The sequence below is a fragment of the Oxyura jamaicensis genome, chromosome 1 (assembly GCF_011077185.1).
Source record: "Oxyura jamaicensis isolate SHBP4307 breed ruddy duck chromosome 1, BPBGC_Ojam_1.0, whole genome shotgun sequence".
In the NCBI taxonomy this organism is placed as follows: domain Eukaryota; kingdom Metazoa; phylum Chordata; class Aves; order Anseriformes; family Anatidae; genus Oxyura; species Oxyura jamaicensis.
Genome location: NC_048893.1, coordinates 142,246,261 through 142,269,388, shown reverse-complemented (window position 1 = coordinate 142,269,388; position 23,128 = coordinate 142,246,261). Strand labels below are relative to the sequence as shown.

Genomic DNA, 23,128 nt, shown 5'->3' with positions numbered 1-23,128 from the left:
AAAGGATGTCATTGACTTAGGCAGTATGTACTGACCACCTAACAACCTTTCTCTTACATAGTGACTTAGTAATTATATGTCTGTTTCTATTGTTACTGGTATATAACCAACAGCTTTTAGTTCATGCCCACCATTAATATTAACATAGTTTTAAATGAAGTGTTCTTGCTCTTTCTTTTTTGTATCTGTCTATTACTGTCTAGAAATGGTAACAGTTGAACCATTGCAGCTACATTGCACAACGTTCTAGAGGGATTTTATTTCTATAAAAGTACTTTTGCAAGTATTCTTACATAATTATAGCAGTTAACATTTTAAATAGAAAATGGTCCTTGATAATGATTTTCTCCATTGGGAAAACACTGTAGAGAAGTTATTAACATCATACCATTGTTAGATTTGCAGCAAATGTTAGGCTGAAGAACAAGTATATATTTTTAAAAACTCTGTAGTTTGTATACTAATGGAATTGTCATTTTAATTTTTACTTTATTTTATTTTAGATCAATGAATGTATTCCTTATTGTATACCTCTGTATTCTCATCAGTAAAGCACTCATAAATACTGTCCTGAAGTATGTCTGGGAGCTTGAAGACTCCCGTGATGAGCCATGGTATAATTGGAAAACAGAGCCAGAAAGGAAAAGGAATGAGGTATGGAAATAAAATACCAAAAAAAGTTTCACTAAACCCCACATTTATAAGAATCCTACTGAAAAGTATATATAGCCTGCTTGTTTACTCTCATGAATTGTTACTTTTTCCAGCAGTGGTGATGGTATATGTCTGGAAAGCCTATATATGAATTTTTGCACATAAGTTGCATATGTGAATTTAACTGAAGACTGATTAAGAATTTCAAGGTCTTTGTTTTAGTATAAAAACTACCATGCAAATATGTGTTTTTTTTTTTTGTCTTGTTTTGTTTTGCTTTCTTTTGTTTTTTTTTGGTTTGTTTATTTGGTTTTGGAGATGCCTTCTATTGTGAGTTACACCAATAAGTAAAGTACTCAGCTCTTGCAAAGAAACATAGGACTGAAAAGAATCACCCAACTAGTGGAAATTATATAACAGACATTTGATCAAAAGAATCTACTGTAGGAATCTCTGTCCTAATACCTCTCAGTTTTGGTATAGTCCTGTAACTGTTATGAGCACGAGAGACCAGCACAGTTGCCAGTGTCCAGCATCCTTATGAGAACAAGGATATAGTCAAGCAAGAATACCAAGAAATGAACTGAGCCCTGTATTACAGAAAGCATAACATTATTTCACTAAATATTCCCAAAGTGGAGAAAAATTTCCTTCCTTACACTAAATGATGATGATACTGCCTGAAGGTTATGTAATCTAGTACTGCTTGAATGACTTATTGTAATTTTATGGTATTCTTCTGGTAATTTGTGAATATGCAAATGCATATTGTTTTCCTTGTTCACATAGAGTTGTTCACCATTTATATGTAGTCACTCTCATTAGTTGCTCTAGAACTTTGTAGCAATAATGTGTAACTGTGTTCTCTACCTGTATGTTTATAAAGAAAATTACAGAGTTAAAAAGCTATTTCTTTGTGCCCAAATAGGTGTGATATAAGTCATGAAAGTTTACATTCTGTGCTGAACTGTGAGACGTGAATGGTGTTGCTTACTGTTTGAAAGCTATTAGAAAAAATAATTTTCAAATCTAAGTAGTCACCTTCCACTTTTTGATGGTACGTGAAAAACTAGTATTTTTGTCTTGTTTCTTTGGCAGTTCCTTCAAGCATTTACAGACTTCCTTGCGTTCATGGTTCTTTTCAACTACATTATTCCCGTATCCATGTATGTCACTGTAGAAATGCAAAAATTTCTTGGTTCTTATTTCCTTACATGGGATGAGGAGATGTTTGATGAAGACACAGGTGAAGGACCACTGGTGAATACTTCTGACCTCAATGAAGAGTTAGGACAGGTAAATTTCATCAAATGATACATTTTCCAACTATTTCTACCATAAAAATAAACTTTCCTGATATATAGTATTTTTTTATTTAAAAATTCATTGCAACTATATATTTTTTGCAGATTTAAAATTAATTTTTTTTAGTGATGATTAATTTAAAAATCAAATTTGATATCTTCTGATTTTCAGAATCAAAAATTCTGATTTCTCAGCTAGGTTGGTTGAAGGCAAATTAAAACTTAGAACTTCTGAAAACATCTGTGACCTGATGTGCTAAGTGTTGAAACATAGGCAACATCTAAATTTGATTTTAATGAGTACTTCCCAGATACACTTTGCTTAAAGCAACTTTAGTCCTTTCCATCAGTTAGAAGTACTACATTACTCATTAATTGGTGTTTCCATTGTTGAAATTCATTTTAGGATTTTATAACATATTTTATATATTGTAGCTAATCTAGAAAATTAGTTCTCTATTAATTTTTCCTACATAAATGCTCTCTTACTAGATCTTTGGCAAATAATGTTATTATTGTATATTTAAACAGGAGCAAATTTATTTATTGTCTGAATCGATTGCAGATTCTGAGACCTTAGGCTGAATCATCTCACCAAACTTAAGTTAGGTGTGTAATTGTTGTGGTTTAACCTAGCCGGCAGCTAGACACCACACAGCCGTTCGCTCACCCTCCCCCCTCCCTCTCTGGGATGGGGGAGAGAAATGGTAAGTGAAGCCTGTGAGTTGAGATAAAGACAGTTTATTAAGACAGGAAAATAATAATAACAACAATAATTATAATAATAGTACTACTAATAATAATGTGTATGAAACAAGTGATGCACAATGCAATTGCTCACCACCCGCTGACCAATGCCCAGCCTATCACCAAGCAGCCAACCCCCCCACCCTGGCTAGCCCCCCCTGTATATTGTTCAGCATGCTGTCAGATGGTATGGAATACCCCTTTGGCCAGTTTGGGTCAGCTGTCATGGCTCTGTCCCCTCCCAGCTCTTGCTGCACCCCCAGCCTGCCCGCTGGCAGGACAGAGCGAGGAGCTGAAAAGTCCTTGGCTTGGTGTAAGCACTGCTCTGCAGCAATTAAAACATCAGCATGTTATCAGCACTCTTCTCATCCTAATCCAAAACACAGCACCCTACCAGCTACTAGGAGGAAAATTAACTCTGTCCTAACTGAAACCAGGACAATAATCTAAGCTGTTTGGGAATTTTCCACATTCCCTGAACGGGTGCACCATCACACGGACCCCTCTTAACCTGGCAGAGGTGCCTGCAATTTAGGTACAAAAAGGCATCTATATTATAGATACCTATATAGTTGTTGTAAGTAGCTACACTAGATAATTAGATCTGTCTGTCATGGTTAACTGTATAGTCTGTGTAGTAAAGGATAAACACTTCATGAAGGTAATGATTTCTCTTCATTGAATATAGAGGGAGATTATAAAAGCATCTAAATTCCTTAAAGTAAAAGGAGATGAAAAGACACCTTTTTTGGTCTGGCTAGACAAAATGTTTTGGCTAACTCCAAATATCCAGACACCAGTTTCGTCCAGTCAAATGATTGACTGGCATTCTCCTTTTAAAATATTTTAGAATATTTAAAATACAGAAGAGGATGTATTACTTTATTTTTGTACTGCTGAACTTGTTATTAAGCTTTTAGAGAACATTTATATTTATTTGGATGAAAGGTGGTGCAAGCCTTTCATTATTATGGGCAGACACTGTCAACACTGTCTCCCATAAAATCTTCACAGACAAGTTGTTGATGTGCAGCCTGGATGAGCAGACAGCGATATGGATTGAAAATGGGCTGAACAGCAAGGCCCAGAGGGTGGTGATTAGTGGCATGAAGTCTTAGCTGGAGGCCAGTAACTAGTGCAGGGCTGCAGTGGTCAGTACTGGGTCCTGTCCTGCTTAACATCTTCGTTAGTGATCCAGGTAATGGGGCACAGCAGAACCCACCCAGGGGAAAGCTTCTTTGCAGAAAAGGCCCTGGGGATCCTGGGGGACACCAAGTTGAACATAAGCCAGCAGTGTGCCCTTGTGGCAAAGGCCCCCGGTCTACATTAGGAGTGTTGCCAGCAGGTGGAGGAAGGTGGATCCTTCCCCTTTGTACAGCTCTGGTGAGGTCACTTTTCCATTTTGTTTTTGCTGTTGTTTGCCTTTAATGCTGTGGCTCATTGTAAAAGATAAAAGGAATCAAAATTCAATATTGAGACAGAAAGAAGAGACTTTCAATACAGTAACAATGCACATATAGCACATATATATAGCTATATATATAGTTATATATAGTTATATATTTCCTGCTCTACTCTGTGCTGGTGCGGCCTCACCTCAAGTACTGTGTGCAGTTCTAGGCACCACAGTACAAAAAGGACATTCAACTGTTGGAGAGTGTCCAGTGGGGGGCGACAAAGATGGTGAAGGGCCTGGAGAGGAAAACACATGAGGAGTGGCTGAGGTCACTAGACTTGTTCAGCCTGGAGAAGAGGAGGCTGAGGGGAAACCTCATCATGGTCTGCAACTTCCTCACAAGGGGGAGTGGAGAGGCGGGTGACCTATTCTCCATAAACACCAGTGATAGGACCCGTGGGAACAGGGTTAAGCTGAGGTAGGGGAAGTTTAGGCTAGACATCAGGAGGAGGTTCTACACCGAAGAGGGTGGTTGCACAGTGGAACAGGCTCCCCAGTGAAGTAGTCACTTCACCGAGCCTGTCTGAATTTAAGAAGAGATTTGACTGTGCACTTAGTCACATGGTCTAAACTTTTGGGTAGACCTTTGTGGTGCGAGGAGTTGGACTTGATGATCCTTGTGGGTCCCTTCCAACTCGGGATATTCTATGATTCTATGATAATTACTCTGTATTCATTTACACTAGAGTAATTGTAGTGGGAAACTGACAGTAGCCTGAAAACTGTTCTGAAAGGAACTGATGCAAATCCAGGCATGTACATTAAGTAATCATCCCTGCCAAACAAAATTTTTATTCATTTTGTTTCCATAAGTATCTGTTTTGCAGCAAGCAAGACATGAAAAACCGAAAAGGAGCTTGAGAGAAGAGTGAAATTATGTTAAACATTATTTAAAGTGTTGTCTGGTAGGAGAGCTTTACTGGTACTCTTATATGATAAAATATTTTAGTGCCCCCATTTCCATGGAAGATGACTTCCAAAAGAAATTTTTGTCTTTTCTGAAATAGCTTGCATAAAGATCTTTAAAGGAAGGTGTAGCCCAGTAATAATTTCATTTCTTAAGATATCTTGAAAGATCTCTGTTCATATTCCTACTGTTTTTAATTCGTGTTCATTTGCAGATAGAGTATGTCTTCACAGATAAAACAGGAACATTAACGGAGAACAACATGGAATTTGTAGAATGTTGCATTGAGGGGCATGTTTATATACCGCATGTTATCTGCAATGGCCAAATTCTCCATGATTGTACAGGCATTGATATGATAGATTCTTCTCCAGGAGGAATTGGAAAGGTATGGTGACTCCTTCTAGGTCCTTGTTTTTTACAGTGAAACATGAAAATTGGATTATGCTGATGAAGGGAACTGTAGAAATACAGAATTCTTGAACTTTAGTAACCAAAGCATATACCTGCAGGGAATGTATGACAGCATGAACACTTTCCTTTCATAGTTCAGAGTAAGATTTAGATGCTTAACAGGAAGTTTTCCAACTTACTGAAGCTATAAAACTGAATTAATTAAAACCAAGAAGTACAGAACTTCCTCTGGTTAATGGATAAAGATACATAATAGCTGATTTCCATTTTACATTGGCTTCGATAGGGAAATCAAGGCAGGAAACTCGTAAAGGGGAAAAATGAATGTTCAGTGCGAACATTTCCTCAGTCATCACTGAGTGCATATGTGGTAATAGAATGGTTTATAATCAAACTCATTTACTTTTAAAAGTGAATTAATATAGCCACATCTGAAATGTATTACACACAGCATGTACATACTTTGGCTTTTTTTGCAATGTAAAACAAATTAAATTAATTGAAGGTTAAGGAGAATTCACATGTCAGCAGATGAGCATATTATAACCATAGCCAATGGACAATATATTTTAAAATATATCAACAGTCTCAGATCATACTTACTCCATAACCTTCACTGTGGCAGAATAAGGCCTCTTAAAATTCAACAGCTTTATGGTTTTTACCCATCTGAACACAGTCCTGAGGTAGCTGTGTTTTTGGCTTCAAATTAAAATGGCACAGACACAGTTTGTATTGAAAAGCACAGAAGATTAAGATTCTGAAACAAAGATACAGTTAGAACACAGCCATTTATTCACGAAATAGAGATCTGTTTGCAGTGCGACTCTCAAACCAGAAACAAGAAATGGCTAAGGTGCTATTGCCAAACCATCTGAAACATTATGGAAATTGTTGGCTCCAGCTGCCAGAATGTCTACACTCCTTTTATTTTATATAGATCTGAGAGGTGTTCAAGCTGCACAAGAAATTGAAATCTCTAAACCCTATTAACACCTGTGCTGCAGAGGCTGTGTCCCTCTGTCTGGATTCAGGACTCCTAAAATTGTACCTTGACTAGTGTTTAATATAGGTTGTCAAAGTTTAAACAAATAAATTAAAAAACAAACAAACAAACAAAACAAAAACTTTAGCCACATGTAGAAACTCAAAGGAGGCAAGAGATGCACATTGTTGTTTTTTTTGAAGCCATCAGCAGCTTGACTTGCTTGGCAGTGTTAGTAGTACTAGCAGCTATTAACCAGTGGTGGTATACCACAGGGACAGACTTGGCTCCCCTTAAAGGGCAGATGACCTGTGATACTGCCTGTACATGATAATAAACAGTAATAATCACTGACATTGCTAGCCTCCAAAAGAAAAAAGGTTTTTAAGGAATACTTGAAAGTGATTACAAATAATAACAATCATTTCTTTTATTTATTAGGAGAGAGAGGAGCTATTTTTCCGAGCTCTTTGTCTTTGCCACACTGTTCAAGTAAAAGATGATGATAATGTAGATGGATTGAAGAAAAACCATCTCTCAAGAAGATCTCGTATATATATATCATCATCACCTGATGAAGTTGCTTTAGTTGAGGGAATACAGAGGTATGTATGTAATTAAGTATAGTACTTTTTAAATCTGGAGATCTAATCACTGAAGTTCAAAGTTGTTTTCTGAAAAAAAAATCCTAATAGCAAACACCAAATCATCTACAGCTGATGATTTTCTCAATATGCAGTCATGATTATATTCATAGATCAAATAAAAACACGTGTTTATTTTCTGAAGATAAACTCAGCTTTAAATCTGTCTAACGTAGTAAAATGGGTAATTATATTTTTATTGTGTTCATTCTCTTGATACATGTTTCATTTTACAGACTTGGTTACACCTATCTAAGCCTGAAGGACAATTACATGGAGATCTTAAATCGGGAAAATAACAGAGAAAAGTGAGTGCTTAAAATACAACAAAATGAGACTGAGGAAAGAAAGTTTTATTGATATGTTTAATAAATCATTCTTTTCCTATGTGTTAACTTTTAAATTCAAAAAGTCACAAATTGTGCATTTTACTATAAAAATAAATGATCTAATGCTTATAATTTTAAACATACACTGTAGTTTTATAACTGTAAGTCTTTTAGTTTGACAGTATATGAAATAAGAAAAATTAAAATAACAAGAAAAGTGGGACATGGTGGTTTTTGACCTAATGTTATAGATCAACAGCTTTAGGGACTATGGATATTTTTCCTTTGTTATATGGTAAATAGTAATTTTTTAATAAAATTGCGTGAGCCCAAAATGTATCACAGTTTGTAAGCATAGTCCTGCTCTAGCTCTTTGCTAGAATCTTCTGTTGCTTTTAGTGAAATAAACATGGTGATCTTGCACTGGTTGTAAGGTCATTGTAAGGACTTGGAACTGAATGAGCTAATTAACCATCAAATCTATTTTATAAGCAAAATATCTATAGAAATGAATCCTGAAAAGATTGATATTTATGTTTGTGCTGGAAAAAGGGGGGAAAAGAAGATAGAAGATAGAGAGTGAATGATTAATGTATATAAACTGATGAACGATATAAAAACAGCACAGCAGGAGTTTCTGTTCATTTTTCTTCCTAGAAAACAAAGGAACATGGGATCAAGTCAAATCATAAAAACAATGACAATTATAATAGTGGCAAGAATAAGTTTTTTTTTTTTCATCTGATTAACTCATCAGTTGACACTTGAGGAGGAGTCATGAAATGACATTGGCACATTTAGGAATAGTCAGAATTAGAATTTCAAGATTATTAAATAAAGACTTTTGTGTAAGCATCTCTGTATTTCAAGTCCTACAGCTATGCCTAGGTATTACAGGAAGGGATTTAGTTACTCTTTAGGCAGTATAGTGCTCTTCTACAAGGTTTCTAGTCTTCTGCTAAAATAAATTATATTGATTGTTTTCAGGAACTAGATATTGAAGAACATCACAGAACATCACACATTCAGATTCTGTTTCAAGTAATTAGCAGTTGAGCCCTTGCCTCTCCATTTGCTATTTGTAATGTGCTATTTCATTCTGTAGTAGTTCCACGTACTATGGTATTCAATATAACCTTTCATGTTAGGAGTCATATTTTATTCCATATGCTTGAAGCTTTAATACCCAGTTTAGGTATCTGAAAAAAGAGTTGTTTAAAAAAAATCTGTTTCTTTTTCAGGTTTGAATTATTAGAGGTTTTGAGTTTTGATTCTGTGAGACGGAGAATGAGTGTAATTGTTAAATCTTCAACAGGTAGGACTACCACATGCTGTGTCCTGTTATGTGTTCTTATTTCACTTAAATTTATTTCAGATTTACCAAAGACTTAATCATTTTTACCATGATCTGTGTGCCTTTCGTTAAAAAATGGGATTGGGTATCAGCATGTGTGCAAATCTTATAAAACTGTTGGAAGAAATCTATTTGAAAGGTTTCTTAATTTGGATACAAATATATCTGGCTGTTTTGAATTCCGTGCTGTCTCTTCTAGGTGATATATTTCTGTTTTGTAAGGGAGCAGATTCTTCCATATTTCCTAGAGTTAAAGAAGGCAAAATTGACCAAATACGATCCAGAGTTGAACGCAACGCAGTGGTAAGATTCTAGCGGGTATTAAACTTCTACCGAGTTGTTAATGTGATATCAAAGATTTTAAGTGTCCTGATCTCTTGATTGATACTGTAACAGATTTGTCTTCCAAGGCACTGAAATTATTCTATACCAAAGTGCAAGCAGGCTGTATGCGTAGCAGTTTGTGTTACTCCCTTACCTGATTTTTTCCTCCATCTCATCTTCCAAGTAGCAGTTCTGGTACAATAGGAATGCATTAGGTATGCATTGATTTACATTGTAGGTTTTACTACACAAAACAGTTGTCAGGTAGTTAGAAGTGAAGGAGGCTAATGAAACTGAAAGAAGTGTTCATGCATCCTATCGATCTAATGTCTGTCAAGAGAGAAATCCAGCTGTTTCTTCATCCTAGATAATTGGTTATAGGACTTAACTCTACATACAGAAACTTCTGCGAGAAGATACAGGCAGACATCTGGCATCTGTCCTTATCAATAGCAAGAGTCCTGAAACTTTCTGAATTCTTATCCTTGCATTTGTACTAAGTAACCATACAAAGACCTACTGGAATAATGTTTATGAAGTTAAAACACCAGTTAAATGGTGTTGTGAGAGGCAATATATTTGAGATAGCAAAACATTCTTTCTGTGTTATAGCAGCTTTTTTTTCCCCTTATGTGGTCTATGCACTCCTTTTCTTATTCATCACCAAATCCAAAAGTTTGATCCAGTCTGAAACACCCACAACTGATTTCTAGTTTTCACTTGATTGAACTGACATAGTTGGATTTTCACTTTGAACACTCACTGTGATGTGTTGTCTCTGTCCTTGTCCCTGTATCTGCTGCAATACAGCATCAACAGACTGACTCTACAGAGCTACTATTTATATCATTATTATTTCTTCTGACTCATCCTGCCTAATTATAAAGATAGGGAAGGAAGGCTTTAGCATGACCTTCTTTTCCCTGGTAATCCTGTACGTATCGTTGTGTGGCTGATCTGTTTCTCTTCTGGAGGACTGAAGTTTGTCCCTCAGGTTGTAACTGCTTCCAGGGCAGCACAGAAACAAGCTGACCCCTGTTTTCTAGTCTATATTATACTATACTCACTTTACTATAAAAATGAGCATTGGGGCTCTTCATGTCAACAGTAAAATCATTCAAATTTTTCAAATATTACAGTGTAAACAGCAAGAAATCTAAGAAGAGTTTTATGGGATGAATATTGTTTCTTTTGATTACATTCTTTAGGAGGGACTGCGAACGCTGTGTGTTGCATATAAAAAGCTCACAGCTGAAGAATATAGCAATGCACAGAAGCTGCTTCAAAATGCAAAGTTGGCCCTCCAGGACCGGGAAAAGAAATTGGCAGAAGCGTATGAGAAGATAGAAAGAGATTTTATTTTACTTGGTGCTACAGCTGTTGAAGATCGGTCAGTACATTTCTTAGCCTATGCTTAGGGATGTTTAGGGCACTTGCTTCAGTGCTTATAAACAAGGAAATGTCTGCTAGTGGAAGTAGTTAATGGCTCTCCTGTAACTGTTTTTCTGGATTAGAGATAAGTCCATTTACTTGAATGAATTCCATATCTCTAGTTTACCAAAGTAACACATAGTAATTTTATAAAATAGTAATTTAATAATAATAAGTACAAAAATCAGTATGTTCAAGCAATGTATATGCATTATACCTTATTGAGCAAACTGTAGGGAAATGTTTTGGAAGAAATAACTATGAAATGGGTATTGAGGAAATAAAGGAAGGATCTATGTCATGTTTTAAATTCAAAAACTGTGTATTAAAACTGGGAGGTGACTTTAATAACTCTTCAGTACATCATTATTTGATGTTATTAGCTGAAAGCACTAAAAACATTTTAAGTAAAGTACTTATCTGGGGAATAAAGCATCTTGTCCTTTAGGCTATATAAGTGAAAGGTGAAACTTTGAGCACTTTGAAAGTGTCAAAATAAAATCATTTATAATCTACTACTCCCCTTAGCATTTTTAGATTCACACCTTGGGGAAAATTCTTAGATCTAATCACTTCTATTGAAATTTTTTATTTGGTTATGAAAAGCTTTCAAAAAGAACCTCCGAATTTCTCATTTCCAAGCAAACTATTGTCTGTTGTCAATTGACTTCCACAGGCTACAAGAAAAAGCTGCTGACACTATTGAAGCACTCCAGAAAGCTGGGATTAAAGTGTGGGTTCTGACGGGAGACAAAATGGAGACTGCTGCAGCTACTTGCTATGCTTGCAAACTCTTCCGGAGAAATACACAAATACTTGAGTTAACGACAAAGAAAATTGAGGAGCAGAGTTTACACGATGTGCTTTTTGATCTAAGCAAAACTGTCCTAAGACACAGTGGCAGCCTAACCAGGGATAGTTTGTCAGGGTAAGGAAAAAGTTGAATTTTCAAGCTAGGAATGGACTTCTGTGCATTTCATAAAGAATTAAATGATTGATTGAATATCTTAAGAGCACCAATATAGTGTTTCAGTTTCTGTTATCATAGTGTAAATGATTGTATGTCAATTACGTATAAGTTTGCTCCATATAGGCTTAAATTTTTATAGTTGTGGCTGTCTCTCCATCTCATTACTGGTACTGCTTGAAATGTTAAAGAAAAATCACAGCTGATTTTAATTTTATATCTTTCCACTGAAACAATACGGATTCTTGGCAAAAGCAATTGTGAAGTAAAATACTGTTTCACACTTCTAAAAGGGAAGCAGACGTGATTTATTTCTGTAATCAGAGTCAGCATATGATGCGACTTTCTTGATAAGACCACGTCCTAAGGGAGCTATGCTGTGTCTCTCTACTGTGCTATTTCTAGGGAAGATGATCATGTATTTACAGATAGGTGACAGGCAGAGTACCACCTCTTCTGGTGTGCATAAAAATACTTAAAGTGCCCTAAATAGAAAGGTAAATTATACAGAAAACACTGACTTATGTGTTTTTGAATGTCAGAAGAAGGATAGGAATCGTGTGCAGAAATGATTTCCTTGAAACATAACAGGGAATAAGATAGAAAAATGACATTAAAAAGCAAAACCACTGGTATAATATGAATGCCTCCTACAGGTAGTAAGTTAGGCTAATTACTTGAAGCTTAGTAGCAGATACATATTACATAGTCCTTTAGGTAACCTCTTTTTATACCCTGTAAAAACCTAGGAATTAGACTGAAAAAGATATTTATCATCTTAAGATGGTGGTGGTGGTCTTTCAGATGTAACGATGTGTATTTGCTTTGTGTTTCTTTTTAATGTGGAATCAGCTAGTATGTACATTTTGTATGCATTTACAATAAATTTATAGTAAAGTAACAACAAGGAATACAAAAAGTATTTGTGATACTTTAACAGAGAGATTGTAAAACTTATGGCTTGAAACTCAGGGCTGGAGCATCTGTCTTAGCTCTCCTTATACTTAAATCCCATTGGTCTAATCAAGAACATTTGCATATTCAGTTAAATATATCTCTTAAACTTCATATTTAAAAAATAACTTACTAATTGCCCCTGTATCATCTGTTTCACTTTCCACTTACATTCCACAGTTCTTTCAGCTTATGTTTAAACATGTTTTTTACCTTGTGCAATACCAATTTGTTAGACATTAAGACTCATCAGAATTTCTTGTGTTTGGCTGCAGAGCTGGAAAATATGCAAAGATATTAATAGCAAGATTTTGCCTGGATGTTCAAATTCAAGCTGAAAACCTTTCACTATGATATGGCCACTGATCAATACATTGCTTAGACTTCACTCTGATAAATTTTTGGTAGATGATGTTGTCCTGTTTGTGCCAATAGTAACAAATTGCTGAAAAGTATCTGTAAACTATTTTAAAATACAGTTTGCAGTACTTTACATTATTTGTCAAAAATAGCGTCTAGTAGGAAAGATGGAGATGCTTAAAATAGGTTAAAGAACATTAATAAATGTGGTGGTTTTCATTGGTCATGGTGAAACTATGATTGTGGAAAACCCACACACAGTAGTATTACATTGGAACACTGAAACTAGGACACAAATAAACCTGACTTTCGGTTTATACCTCACTCACTGCTGAGCTAGAGCCTGAGGCTACTGAATGATTTAGGCAAATGGAAGGGAGCTGTGAAATAACTAGCTGGGAAGCTGCAGAAAACTGCTCTTGCGGTGTGGCACTCAGCGTAGATCATCTCCCCCTGTTGTTCAGCATTGTGCTAAACTGTGCTTTGTGCAACCACGGCTACACTTGTAGCAATGCCCACATTAGCTATCTGAAAGCTTCCCCAGGTATACTTTTATGAGACTTAGTCATTGTACTAAATGCAAAGTGTACCTACTGTAAATGCAGACAGTAGCCTTATCTCTACAGGCCAACAAGTCTCTTTTAAGTGTTGCTTTTAAAGCTAGGTTTAAGCATGGTTTAAACTCCTTAAATCTAGGCCCCTGAAAAACAATGTTATTTTCCTCATCAAAATAGATTGTGGAGTACCAAAGGATTTCTTTTTAACTTTTTTGTTTGTTTGTTTGTTTTTTCCCTATATTATGGAATGTTCTACAACTCAGTTTACCTTACAGCAGTTCTTGGAGCCTTTTCAGGCCGAAATGCAAGACCATTTGTTATACGCTCAAACTCACTGTTCAAGTCAGTGAGTTATAAGATTGCTGTGTTCAATCTGTTAGAGCAGTGAATGCATTCAACATAAGCGAGAATTTTAAGATGTCAAAAATAGAAATCCTATACAACGAATGTTTGAAGTGTATTAATGATGCAGCATTCTCTACTCACTATTTTTTCATAAACTAATTTTCACAGAAGACCTTTTGCCAAAATTAAAATATGACTGAGAATTTTATAGTGACTCTTAGTTTATATTTTATCCCTGAACAGACTTTCAACTGATATGCAAGATTATGGTTTAATTATTGATGGAGCAGCATTATCATTAATAATGAAACCAAGACAAGATGGGAGCTCAGCTAACTACAGAGAGCTCTTTCTTGAAATTTGTAGAAACTGCAGTGCAGTGTTATGCTGTCGAATGGCACCTCTACAAAAAGCACAGGTTTGTATTTCTTTTCTGAAGTAGCGTATGCATGTAAATATTGGAATTTAATATTCTGTATGACTTACGATACCTAAAAATGTTAGCATTCACTTTTGTATCTTCTAAAATGGAAAAAGCAAAAAGAAACCAAACAAAATGAGTAGGGCTAATTTCTACTAGCAAGCAATTTAGATAATGGTATGCTAAAATGGCACCCAGCTGTGCACCTGAATTTGACTTATGTACATATTGTGCAAATTTTATGGTTGGTACATGCTGATAAATGAGCATATTTAATGAATGGAACTAATTGCTTCCTTTTAAACCTAACAAGCTTTGAATTGTCAACTATCTGTTGATAGTAGAAGAACCTGGATTATTTATTATTATGGAGTGATATTTAATCTTTTATTTTAATATATGTTGGAAGCCATGTAAGAAGAATCCAGATTGAAAAACATGTGCATTACATAATTTTTAAGTACTTGTTGACTGTTGTTTACTGGTTTGTATCAAATGAAATTTATTTTTTGTTAGTAGCAAAAATTTTAATATAAAGAGCCTCCTATGATCTTAATGTGTAAGCAATACTGTTTTTGTGTTTATCATTTTTAATTAATTGTACACTCATACGAAATAATCAAGCCATCATAGATGAGTTTTTAACACTAGTTCTTTTCCAGATTGTAAAATTGATTAAGTTATCAAAGGAGCACCCTATCACATTAGCAATTGGTGATGGAGCAAATGATGTCAGTATGATTCTAGAAGCACATGTTGGTATAGGTAAGTGTGCTTTTTAGCGTATTAATTGAAATGAAATAACAAAAACACTTCTTTAAATTAGGTAGTCTCAATCAGATTCTGCATTTTGTAGACAACTTTTAGTGCATTTACTTCAGGAATTTTATGAGGTAGAGTTGTGATCTCCTAGTAGATCAATGTCATTGCATTATTTTACAGGTTTTCAAATAATTGTGTCTTTTAAAGAGCTCTTCCATTATTAACCAGCTTCACCCCTCTCCCTTTTTTAAGGAATCATTGGCAAAGAAGGTCGTCAGGCAGCAAGAAACAGTGACTATGCAATACCTAAATTTAAACATTTGAAAAAAATGTTGCTTGTTCATGGGCATTTCTATTATGTTAGAATATCCGAACTTGTGCAATACTTCTTTTATAAGGTAGGAGAATGCTTCTTATAATTATGTGAATCTCAAAAATACACATGATAATATCTAACTATATGTAGTCAGTGGTACCAAAACACTGTAATTCCATTAAGGGATTTTGTTGACTTCCAGATGCAGAGTTGAAATGGGATTATTGTTGTTAACCAGATCATGAAGTGGATCTTTTATATAAGTGCATTCTGCAATCAATGCTATGGTTAAAAATGAAATTTGCCTTTTCTCTCTTAAAAACTCCAACATTGACTTCATTAACTTCTTGTTTTTTTACAGTGGCCTTTTAAATCAAATTGCAAGTAGTAGTTGAAAATTTAGTAGAACTTAATTTATGTTAGTTTCTAAATTCATTGGGTTAGTGTGGATGGAGAAAGTTTATAATGTGCTTTTCCTTTTTAAAATAGTTTTATTACATCTAAATGTTGGGATCCAGTCAAAGTTCTTTCAGTAAGCAATGGAAGATTATAGAAAGGAAGTTTCAGAGGATAATTCAAGCTCAGTGTTTGATTGAATCTATAGTTAGGAGGTGATGAAGTTTGGCTCACAGCTAGAAACATCTTAAAAATTACTTTGCTGGGAACTCTGCTAAGCAGAATATAAACATCCTTGCTTATCACAAGTTGTGTCCTACTGTGGATTGCATCTTGTTTTGCCTTGCCTTAACTGAACTGTGTTCCTGCATAACAAATTCATTGCCTTTGAATTTGGAAACTGTAGTCTCGTAAGTTTTCTTTCAAAATATTTTAAGTATTTTTTACCAGTATTGTTGTAAGATTGTGTTGATATTTAATGAATGCAGTTCTTTCTACTCTTTCTGCAGTGTTTACTGTTACTAGTGTTATAAAACTGTAATATGCATAGCTATACTGTTATATAGCATATGCATTTGTGCGTAAATTTCACTTGATAACTGTGTCACTTTATCTTTCAGAATGTCTGCTTCATTTTTCCTCAGTTTTTATATCAGTTCTTCTGTGGATTTTCACAACAGGTTAGTGTTTTTGTTTCTGTTTTACCTCACTGCCAAATTTTCTCTGTCATTTTTTAAACAAATGGAGCCTTTGACACTATGCCTATTCAGCCGATAAAATTTCTAGGCTAGTTTACACATTTTAAAAAGAAGAGTATCACTTCTATTATTCTAAAAGCAATTCTAATTATTCTAAAAGCAATGTTATTTTCAAAGTAAAAAAATAACAGAAAAACAAAAACAGCAAGTCAAAGTGAAATCTCTGTGGAACATGTAAGGTCCATTAGGTTTAAACTTATCAGTCACAGACAGAGGCAATCCTGAAAGATAAGTATTTGAACTAGCAGTTCATTTTTATAATTCAGAATGTAAAAGAACAGAGTCATCTTTTCTGGGGTGTACACATATGAACTACTAATTTGGGACAACTAGCATCATTCAGTGAGTTGAAAAGAAAACAATAAATGCATAAAGATAGGGAAAAGGAACTGTTGTTCACCAGAAGAGTACCATCTTTTAGGAGAGAAATCAGTATTCTCCCTTATAAGAAAGTTTTTCTGAAGAAATTGACTCATTCATTTTAAATCAAGTGTAATGCAGTGGATTGTTTTAAAATTAAAACTAGCTGATTTCATTCTTTTCCATCTACAGCCTTTATATGATACTGCGTATCTAACACTGTACAATATCAGCTTCACTTCCCTTCCTATCCTCTTGTACAGTCTAATGGAACAACATGTCAGTGCAGACACACTCAAGAGAGAGCCTTCCTTATACAGGTAAAATTAATGCATTAGACCCCAAAGCTTGACTATTCAGTTGTGGAATCTTTCTATGTTTTAAACAAAGTCCTCGGGATTTTTGTGCTACAAGGTACAATAGAACATCAGATACACTGCAGCAGAAGGGTTGAAGATCACATGCAGTGTATATAAACTATTATAGGTGCATGTTTTTAACATGTATACTTATATACTGCAAGCCACACCATTCATAATGTTACTGAGAGCATAACAGAAATTACTATTCTACAAATCAAAGTGTGATTTACTTTAATACTGTTTATTTCCTCCAACCATGGGGAATAGAATAATAGTTTTTTTTTAAAAGAAATCTTACTATATACGTGTTTTATTGTGAAAGAAACAAAGACTGAGAGTTAAAGTGTTATATCATTTTTTTATATTTTGTGAAATATTCTATTCCAACATTGTCCTCTACATGTTGCTTACTCACTACTGGGCATTAAAATTGTGACTGATTTATATTCTTAGCCACTTAAACTACAGTTCCCTGCATGTAATAAACTGCATGTAACCATCTAAATTTGGAACAGCGTCCAATTTTTTTATTCTTGTAGCAGCAAAAACAGTTACCAGAGAGTGGTAACACTAGATAATCAAAGAGCAAACATTTCTGGAGAGGGGTAAAAGCTGCCTAAGCGGTAATCAGTGCACAGATACTGTTTAGCTATGAAATGAAACAGGAACACAGGATACTACTGTCAAAACCAACCCCAATCTCCCCATTCTTTCCTATATTTTAAATGTTTTCAGTTTAGAAATAGTGATTTCGAAAATTTTTCATTTTCTTTTTTGAAATTTAAACAAAGGCTATTTGGTCAAAAATACTGCCTTTTTGATATCTAGCAGTTTATCAACAAGCTGTTTTAGGCAATAGTGCAGTTGTAAGCCACGTAAGGTGGCTTAGTACAGTTAGCCACATATGGTTTTGCACCATATATTATTAATTTACTGGGATTGCATACAGTGAGAAATGATGTAATCTGGTCATCAGACATAGATTTTAAACTACACATGGTGAAAACATTGGTTCATAGTAAGTATTTCTAGCTACTATGTGAGATTTCTGTAATTCAGGGTTTTCATGTAATTGTGTGCTGATTTACTCTGATGTGTTTTATAGTAAATAGCATGTTAATATATACGTGTTCTGTGTGCCAGAACTAAACTTTTGCTATTTAAATTTTTCTGTACTAAGAACACATATGGCAGTGAATAGTTCTATTTTTGACTGATCCATGTATTTTTTTTGTGGGAAAACATTTAAGAAATGCAATTTGACCTAAAGGTTCAACTCAGTTGCAAAATCCTTTTTTTCCATGTTCCACATAAAATTAGTATTTTGTTTGTAATGCTCTGTGTATCCTGTGGGAAACAAAGCAAAGTCTCCAGAGACCTCTAGTGTTTTTATTTACAGTCCACACTAGATTGTCATGTGCACAGCAGGTACTGTAAAAAGATACTTTCTGTAAAAAAATAAAAATAAAAATAAATGTGTGCAGACCAGGAGAATTTACCATACAGTTAAAATAAGAACTACTACAGACAACAGTTAAAAGGGTTTGGTATAATTTTTTTATATATATATAAATATATATAAAAGATATATTCAGGAAGGATTTTGATGTGGAGTTGTCATGGAGAATTGTGGCAGTTTCACATGAGATTTCTTAATTGTATTTCCTTCAAAAACAATTTGAAGTTGTTTGTCTAAGTTTTTTTTTTGTTTAACATGCTATTATGAATGCATATATCTTGTTTTACACAGAGATGTTGCCAAGAATGCTTTGTTGCGCTGGCGTGCGTTTATTTATTGGACATTCCTAGGAGTGTTTGATGCTGTGGTATTTTTCTTCGGTGCCTATTTCTTGTTTGACAACACAATTGTGACCAGCAATGGACAGGTTAGTGTTGGATTTAGTCAGTGTCAATCAAAGGTAATTTTTTAATGTCAAGTGTGTTCTGTCATTATGAATATTTTATGATGAGATAGATGGGTTATCTGTTTAGTAAAATCTGAATTATTTAATAGGAATACTGTATATCAGTAAACAGGCATAGGACTAGATAAAACTTAGGAGAAATATGTATCATAAAGTCCGAGAATTCCTTCAGAATTTACATAGTAACCTTTCTGTTTTATGCTTAACGTTCATCTGATGAATATCTGATTAACATATCAAAAGACTCTTGGTAGAACAGTTATGAATTGTCATAAAAATTAAATATGACAAGTTTTTAAAATATTTTAATTAATTATTACATATGGCAGCTGAAAATAATCTCTCTTTACTTGCTTTGCAATCACAATGCAAATTTTAAGAACCTTTTGCATTTTATTTATTTTACCCATTGATATGTTGGTCTATTTTATTTGTGTGCTTTTTTTTCCTTTTGCTACTTGCTTCTCTTCCTATACTCAGCTAATGACAACCAACACTCACATGGTAAGACTACTGTGGATTTGTCATGATACCCATTTCTTTCAGTGTTCTTTAATTAAACTGCTAATTAAAGGGCAGTTTAGTTATTTCCTATAGCTATTTTACAATAGCACTTAAACCTATAAATAGAAATGCTCTTTATTGCTACTTTAAATGTTTTTTAAAATACAAAGAACTTGTATAGTATATAAGATATAGTAAGGTATATAAGGTATAGTAAAGAACCAAGAACTTTCAAAAATAAAAGGCCTTTTGCTTCCTTGCATTTTGGTATTTTTTTCTATACTTTTCTGGAACCTACATTTTGTTGCTAACTCTGCTATAGAAATTTTACTACGTTTTATGCTATAAAATATTTGAACAGGTTTAGAAAGGATCCTCAAAGTGAGAGAGAAAATAAACTGTACAATTTTGTTGCCTATGTATAAAATATGCATTTGCTAGAAAAGCAACACTCAAATATCATAAAATGCCATCTTTGTGACATCTATCGGTGAAATGAACTTTTAGTGTGAGAAATTTGTTAAGGACGATAGCTTTTCTAAGGACTGGACGACTGTCTGTTAGACATAACTGTACCCTGTAGCACTTCTTTCTGATACCATTATGTTCTATTAGTTATTCAAAACTCTACATCAGCTCATATTTGTAGTCCTGGAAGTCAGTCTTCTCGTATCTGTACAGAATTTTGTGGTGGTTTGTATCACAAGTATTCTGTGTTCCATTTTGAAATTTTAGTCTATTTCTGTTGCATGTATTAAATCTAGTTCTTGTTGAAGCTCTAAATTAGCACTAATGCCAAATTTGAAATGTTGAATGTGTATGTCTAGAACTAGACACCTGTGTTAATATTTGATGGTAAAATGTATTGCTTGATGAGACATTCTGACTCCTGAGTGTCAGAGTGGGTTAGAAAATTCAATACCTTCAGCATGTATCTTGTGTGTATGAAGTGTACAGATTTACAGTTGCAGTTTTAGATTTAAAAGGTGGAAAATGTTAGTGTCCAAGAACAGAGATAAGTATGTGAGTTCATACATACATGAATGCTAGTGGGTGTCGATGGTTATTTCTAAGTGTTTAAATTATGGTTAGGGCTGGAAAAAGGCAGTACAAGAATTGAGGATTTGAAAGGTTTACAACAACATTGCATTATTATGGAACAGGCAAAGGCAGAAAGCAGAAAAGGGAATAAAAGGGCTGAAGATAGCACTAATACCTTAAAGATGATTCAAGTTAGGTTCCAAATTGTTAAAATGGGTGCTGAAACAAAAGTTTGAAAATTGTCATTCCCTCCAGAAGTGAACTAATTGCCATTTTTGCAAACCTAGTAAAAAGTCAATGTCTTTTATTTGAATTGCTCCCTGTATCACACTAAAATTTGCATACTGTTCAGGTTGCTTCCAAACACAATCCCCCAGGATGTTTCTCAGTATTTAAAAATCTGTTTGAAATTGTCTGCAGTCTGTAGAGTCCTGTTGCTAGAATACTGAACAGTGTGTTTTCAGTCACTGAAATTTACTTCATATATGCCCACCTGAATCATTTCCTGGTAAACAAAGCTAAGATGCCAAAGATTTCTCTCTTGTCAGTTGTTACTAATTTGTAACAATGCTTTTTGTATGAAGTTCCACTTTGGATATGACATCATTGTTGGTGTTGTAAAACCATATAGTCAGAGACCAACTACATAAGGAAGGTAAGAACAAACAAAGGCACCACAGAAGTGATTGCAGACTGTAAATGTCATCACAGTTTACTCTGTAATACATCCTGTGTGACCTTTTCATTTCAACATTCGATACAGATGGTTTTAAATATAATTGTTAGGATGGGTTCAGAGGTAGATAGGAAAAACTAAGTTAAAAGGATTAACAGGAGGGGAAAAAAACAACAGGAGGGAAGAAAGGTGAGAAGAATGATGAATGGGAATGTGGAAGATAAAACAAATACAGTCGCAGAAGGAGGAGTAAAGTCTTGGGAAGGCTGGGAGCAGAGCACATAAAATATTTGTTAATAAACCAGATGTTGACAAACAAACGTAAAAGAATGATTCACAGCCTGAAGAGGTGAACAGTATCTTGAGAGATTCATTGCCGAAAGTTCCATCGGGTTTTTTAACTCTGTTCATCTCATATTGCTCTACTTACATTTTCTCTATGCCAAATTAGCAGACTCTTGGTGTCTGACAGCAGTCCCTGTGCTATGACCTCATTTTCTGAGCCAAAAACATGGGTAGGTGAAGTGTTAGGTTGCAGCCTAATGCCTCCTAGCTAGCCTGATAGAACAAGTAATTTTTTCTTTTTTTTTCTTTTTCTAATCTTGCCGCTTTTACTGAAAATACAGACATATCTGTTCAACGTGCAGAAACTTAGACTGATGCTGGGCTCTTCAAGAGATGCCAGATTCAGCATGAGAGTATTGTGAAGTCTAACTGCCAGAAGAAATTGAGTAAATGTTGGCATAATTTCAAGTTCCTGAAACAGATTCCTGGTATTAACCACAGTGATTTTTGTAGGGCACGTAAAATAATGTAGCATGGACATGAGCCTGCTAAAGGATTGTATTATATATTTTAAGTAAAACTCGGATCAAAATACTGAAGGTTTTTTGCACTTCTACACGTGCTCTGTACACTTGGTCTCATACTGAGTAATTTTAAAGTAATGAAATGATTACTCAGAATAATGAATATTTCAGTCAGTTGTTGGTTTGTTTTTTAAATAATTTTCTGTTCCTGCTTGATCAGACAGTCTCAGGCAGGTTGCCTACAGATTTATGTCATGTGGAGGGCTTTGATCTCTGTTCAAAGCTTTTCCCAAGGCAGGACATTTGTATGATTGCTTGCCCATGTGGATCCCGTGTCATTTAACACTGGGTGAGCTTGTGTATGTAGGTGGGAAGGGACCCCAGAGGCGATGCCATTCAGCTCCCTACTTTGTGCGGGGTTAATTAAAATCAAGACCTTATTAAAGGTCTTGTCCAGTCCTTTTTAAATTCTGAATATCCCTGAGGACGGAGATTCCATAACCTTCCTGGGCAACCTGTTCCAATGTTTTTCCACCTCCATGGTGAAAACATTTATCCTTACATCTAAGCAGAATTTTTCTTGTTGTTGAAGAGAGATCTGCTATGTCTCCTCATGGTACTTTGCATCTCTGAGAAGAGTCTCGTTATGTCTTGTATGTATCCAACCATCAGACAGTTGAAGATAGCAACAAGATTCCTTAAGGGTTTGAGAAAGCCTGTTTCCCTTGTCCTCGTTCATCATGTGCTCCAGCTCTTTTATCATCTTGGTTGCTCTCCACTGGACTTGCTGCAGTATGTCAGAGTCTTTCTTATCTTCAGTTCAAAATGAATGCAGTTCTTCAGATGTGGTCTGAATAGACAGGAAGAATCACTTCCCTTTACCTGCTGGCAGCTACATTGCCAATAGTTTATGAGGTTGGCCTCTACTGCTGCAGGGGCACACTCAACTCTTTTCAACTTGCTCACCCCCACTAAGACTCCTTGGTCCTTTTCTGTAAAGTTGCCTTCTAGCCAGTTGATCTCAGCCTACAGTGAGTGATTCATGGGATTAATCTGTTCCAGGTGC

At 34.9% G+C, this 23,128-nt stretch overlaps 1 protein-coding gene across 6 annotated transcripts in view; it reads left to right on the top strand.

Annotated features, from left to right (window-relative positions):
• ATP11A (ATPase phospholipid transporting 11A) overlaps positions 1-23,128 on the top strand; it is a 122,374-nt gene that overhangs the window by 89,070 nt on the left and 10,176 nt on the right. For all 6 annotated transcript variants that reach the window (XM_035317848.1, XM_035317829.1, XM_035317836.1 and 3 more), the window contains 15 exons: positions 504-654; positions 1,753-1,950; positions 5,283-5,456; positions 6,909-7,072; positions 7,348-7,419; positions 8,682-8,755; positions 8,994-9,097; positions 10,327-10,508; positions 11,226-11,477; positions 13,976-14,150; positions 14,816-14,918; positions 15,168-15,313; positions 16,248-16,307; positions 16,938-17,065; positions 18,858-18,993. In XM_035317848.1, the coding sequence (XP_035173739.1) occupies positions 504-654; positions 1,753-1,950; positions 5,283-5,456; positions 6,909-7,072; positions 7,348-7,419; positions 8,682-8,755; positions 8,994-9,097; positions 10,327-10,508; positions 11,226-11,477; positions 13,976-14,150; positions 14,816-14,918; positions 15,168-15,313; positions 16,248-16,307; positions 16,938-17,065; positions 18,858-18,993 (2,119 nt within the window). The remainder of the gene's footprint in view (positions 1-503; positions 655-1,752; positions 1,951-5,282; positions 5,457-6,908; positions 7,073-7,347; positions 7,420-8,681; positions 8,756-8,993; positions 9,098-10,326; positions 10,509-11,225; positions 11,478-13,975; positions 14,151-14,815; positions 14,919-15,167; positions 15,314-16,247; positions 16,308-16,937; positions 17,066-18,857; positions 18,994-23,128) is intronic.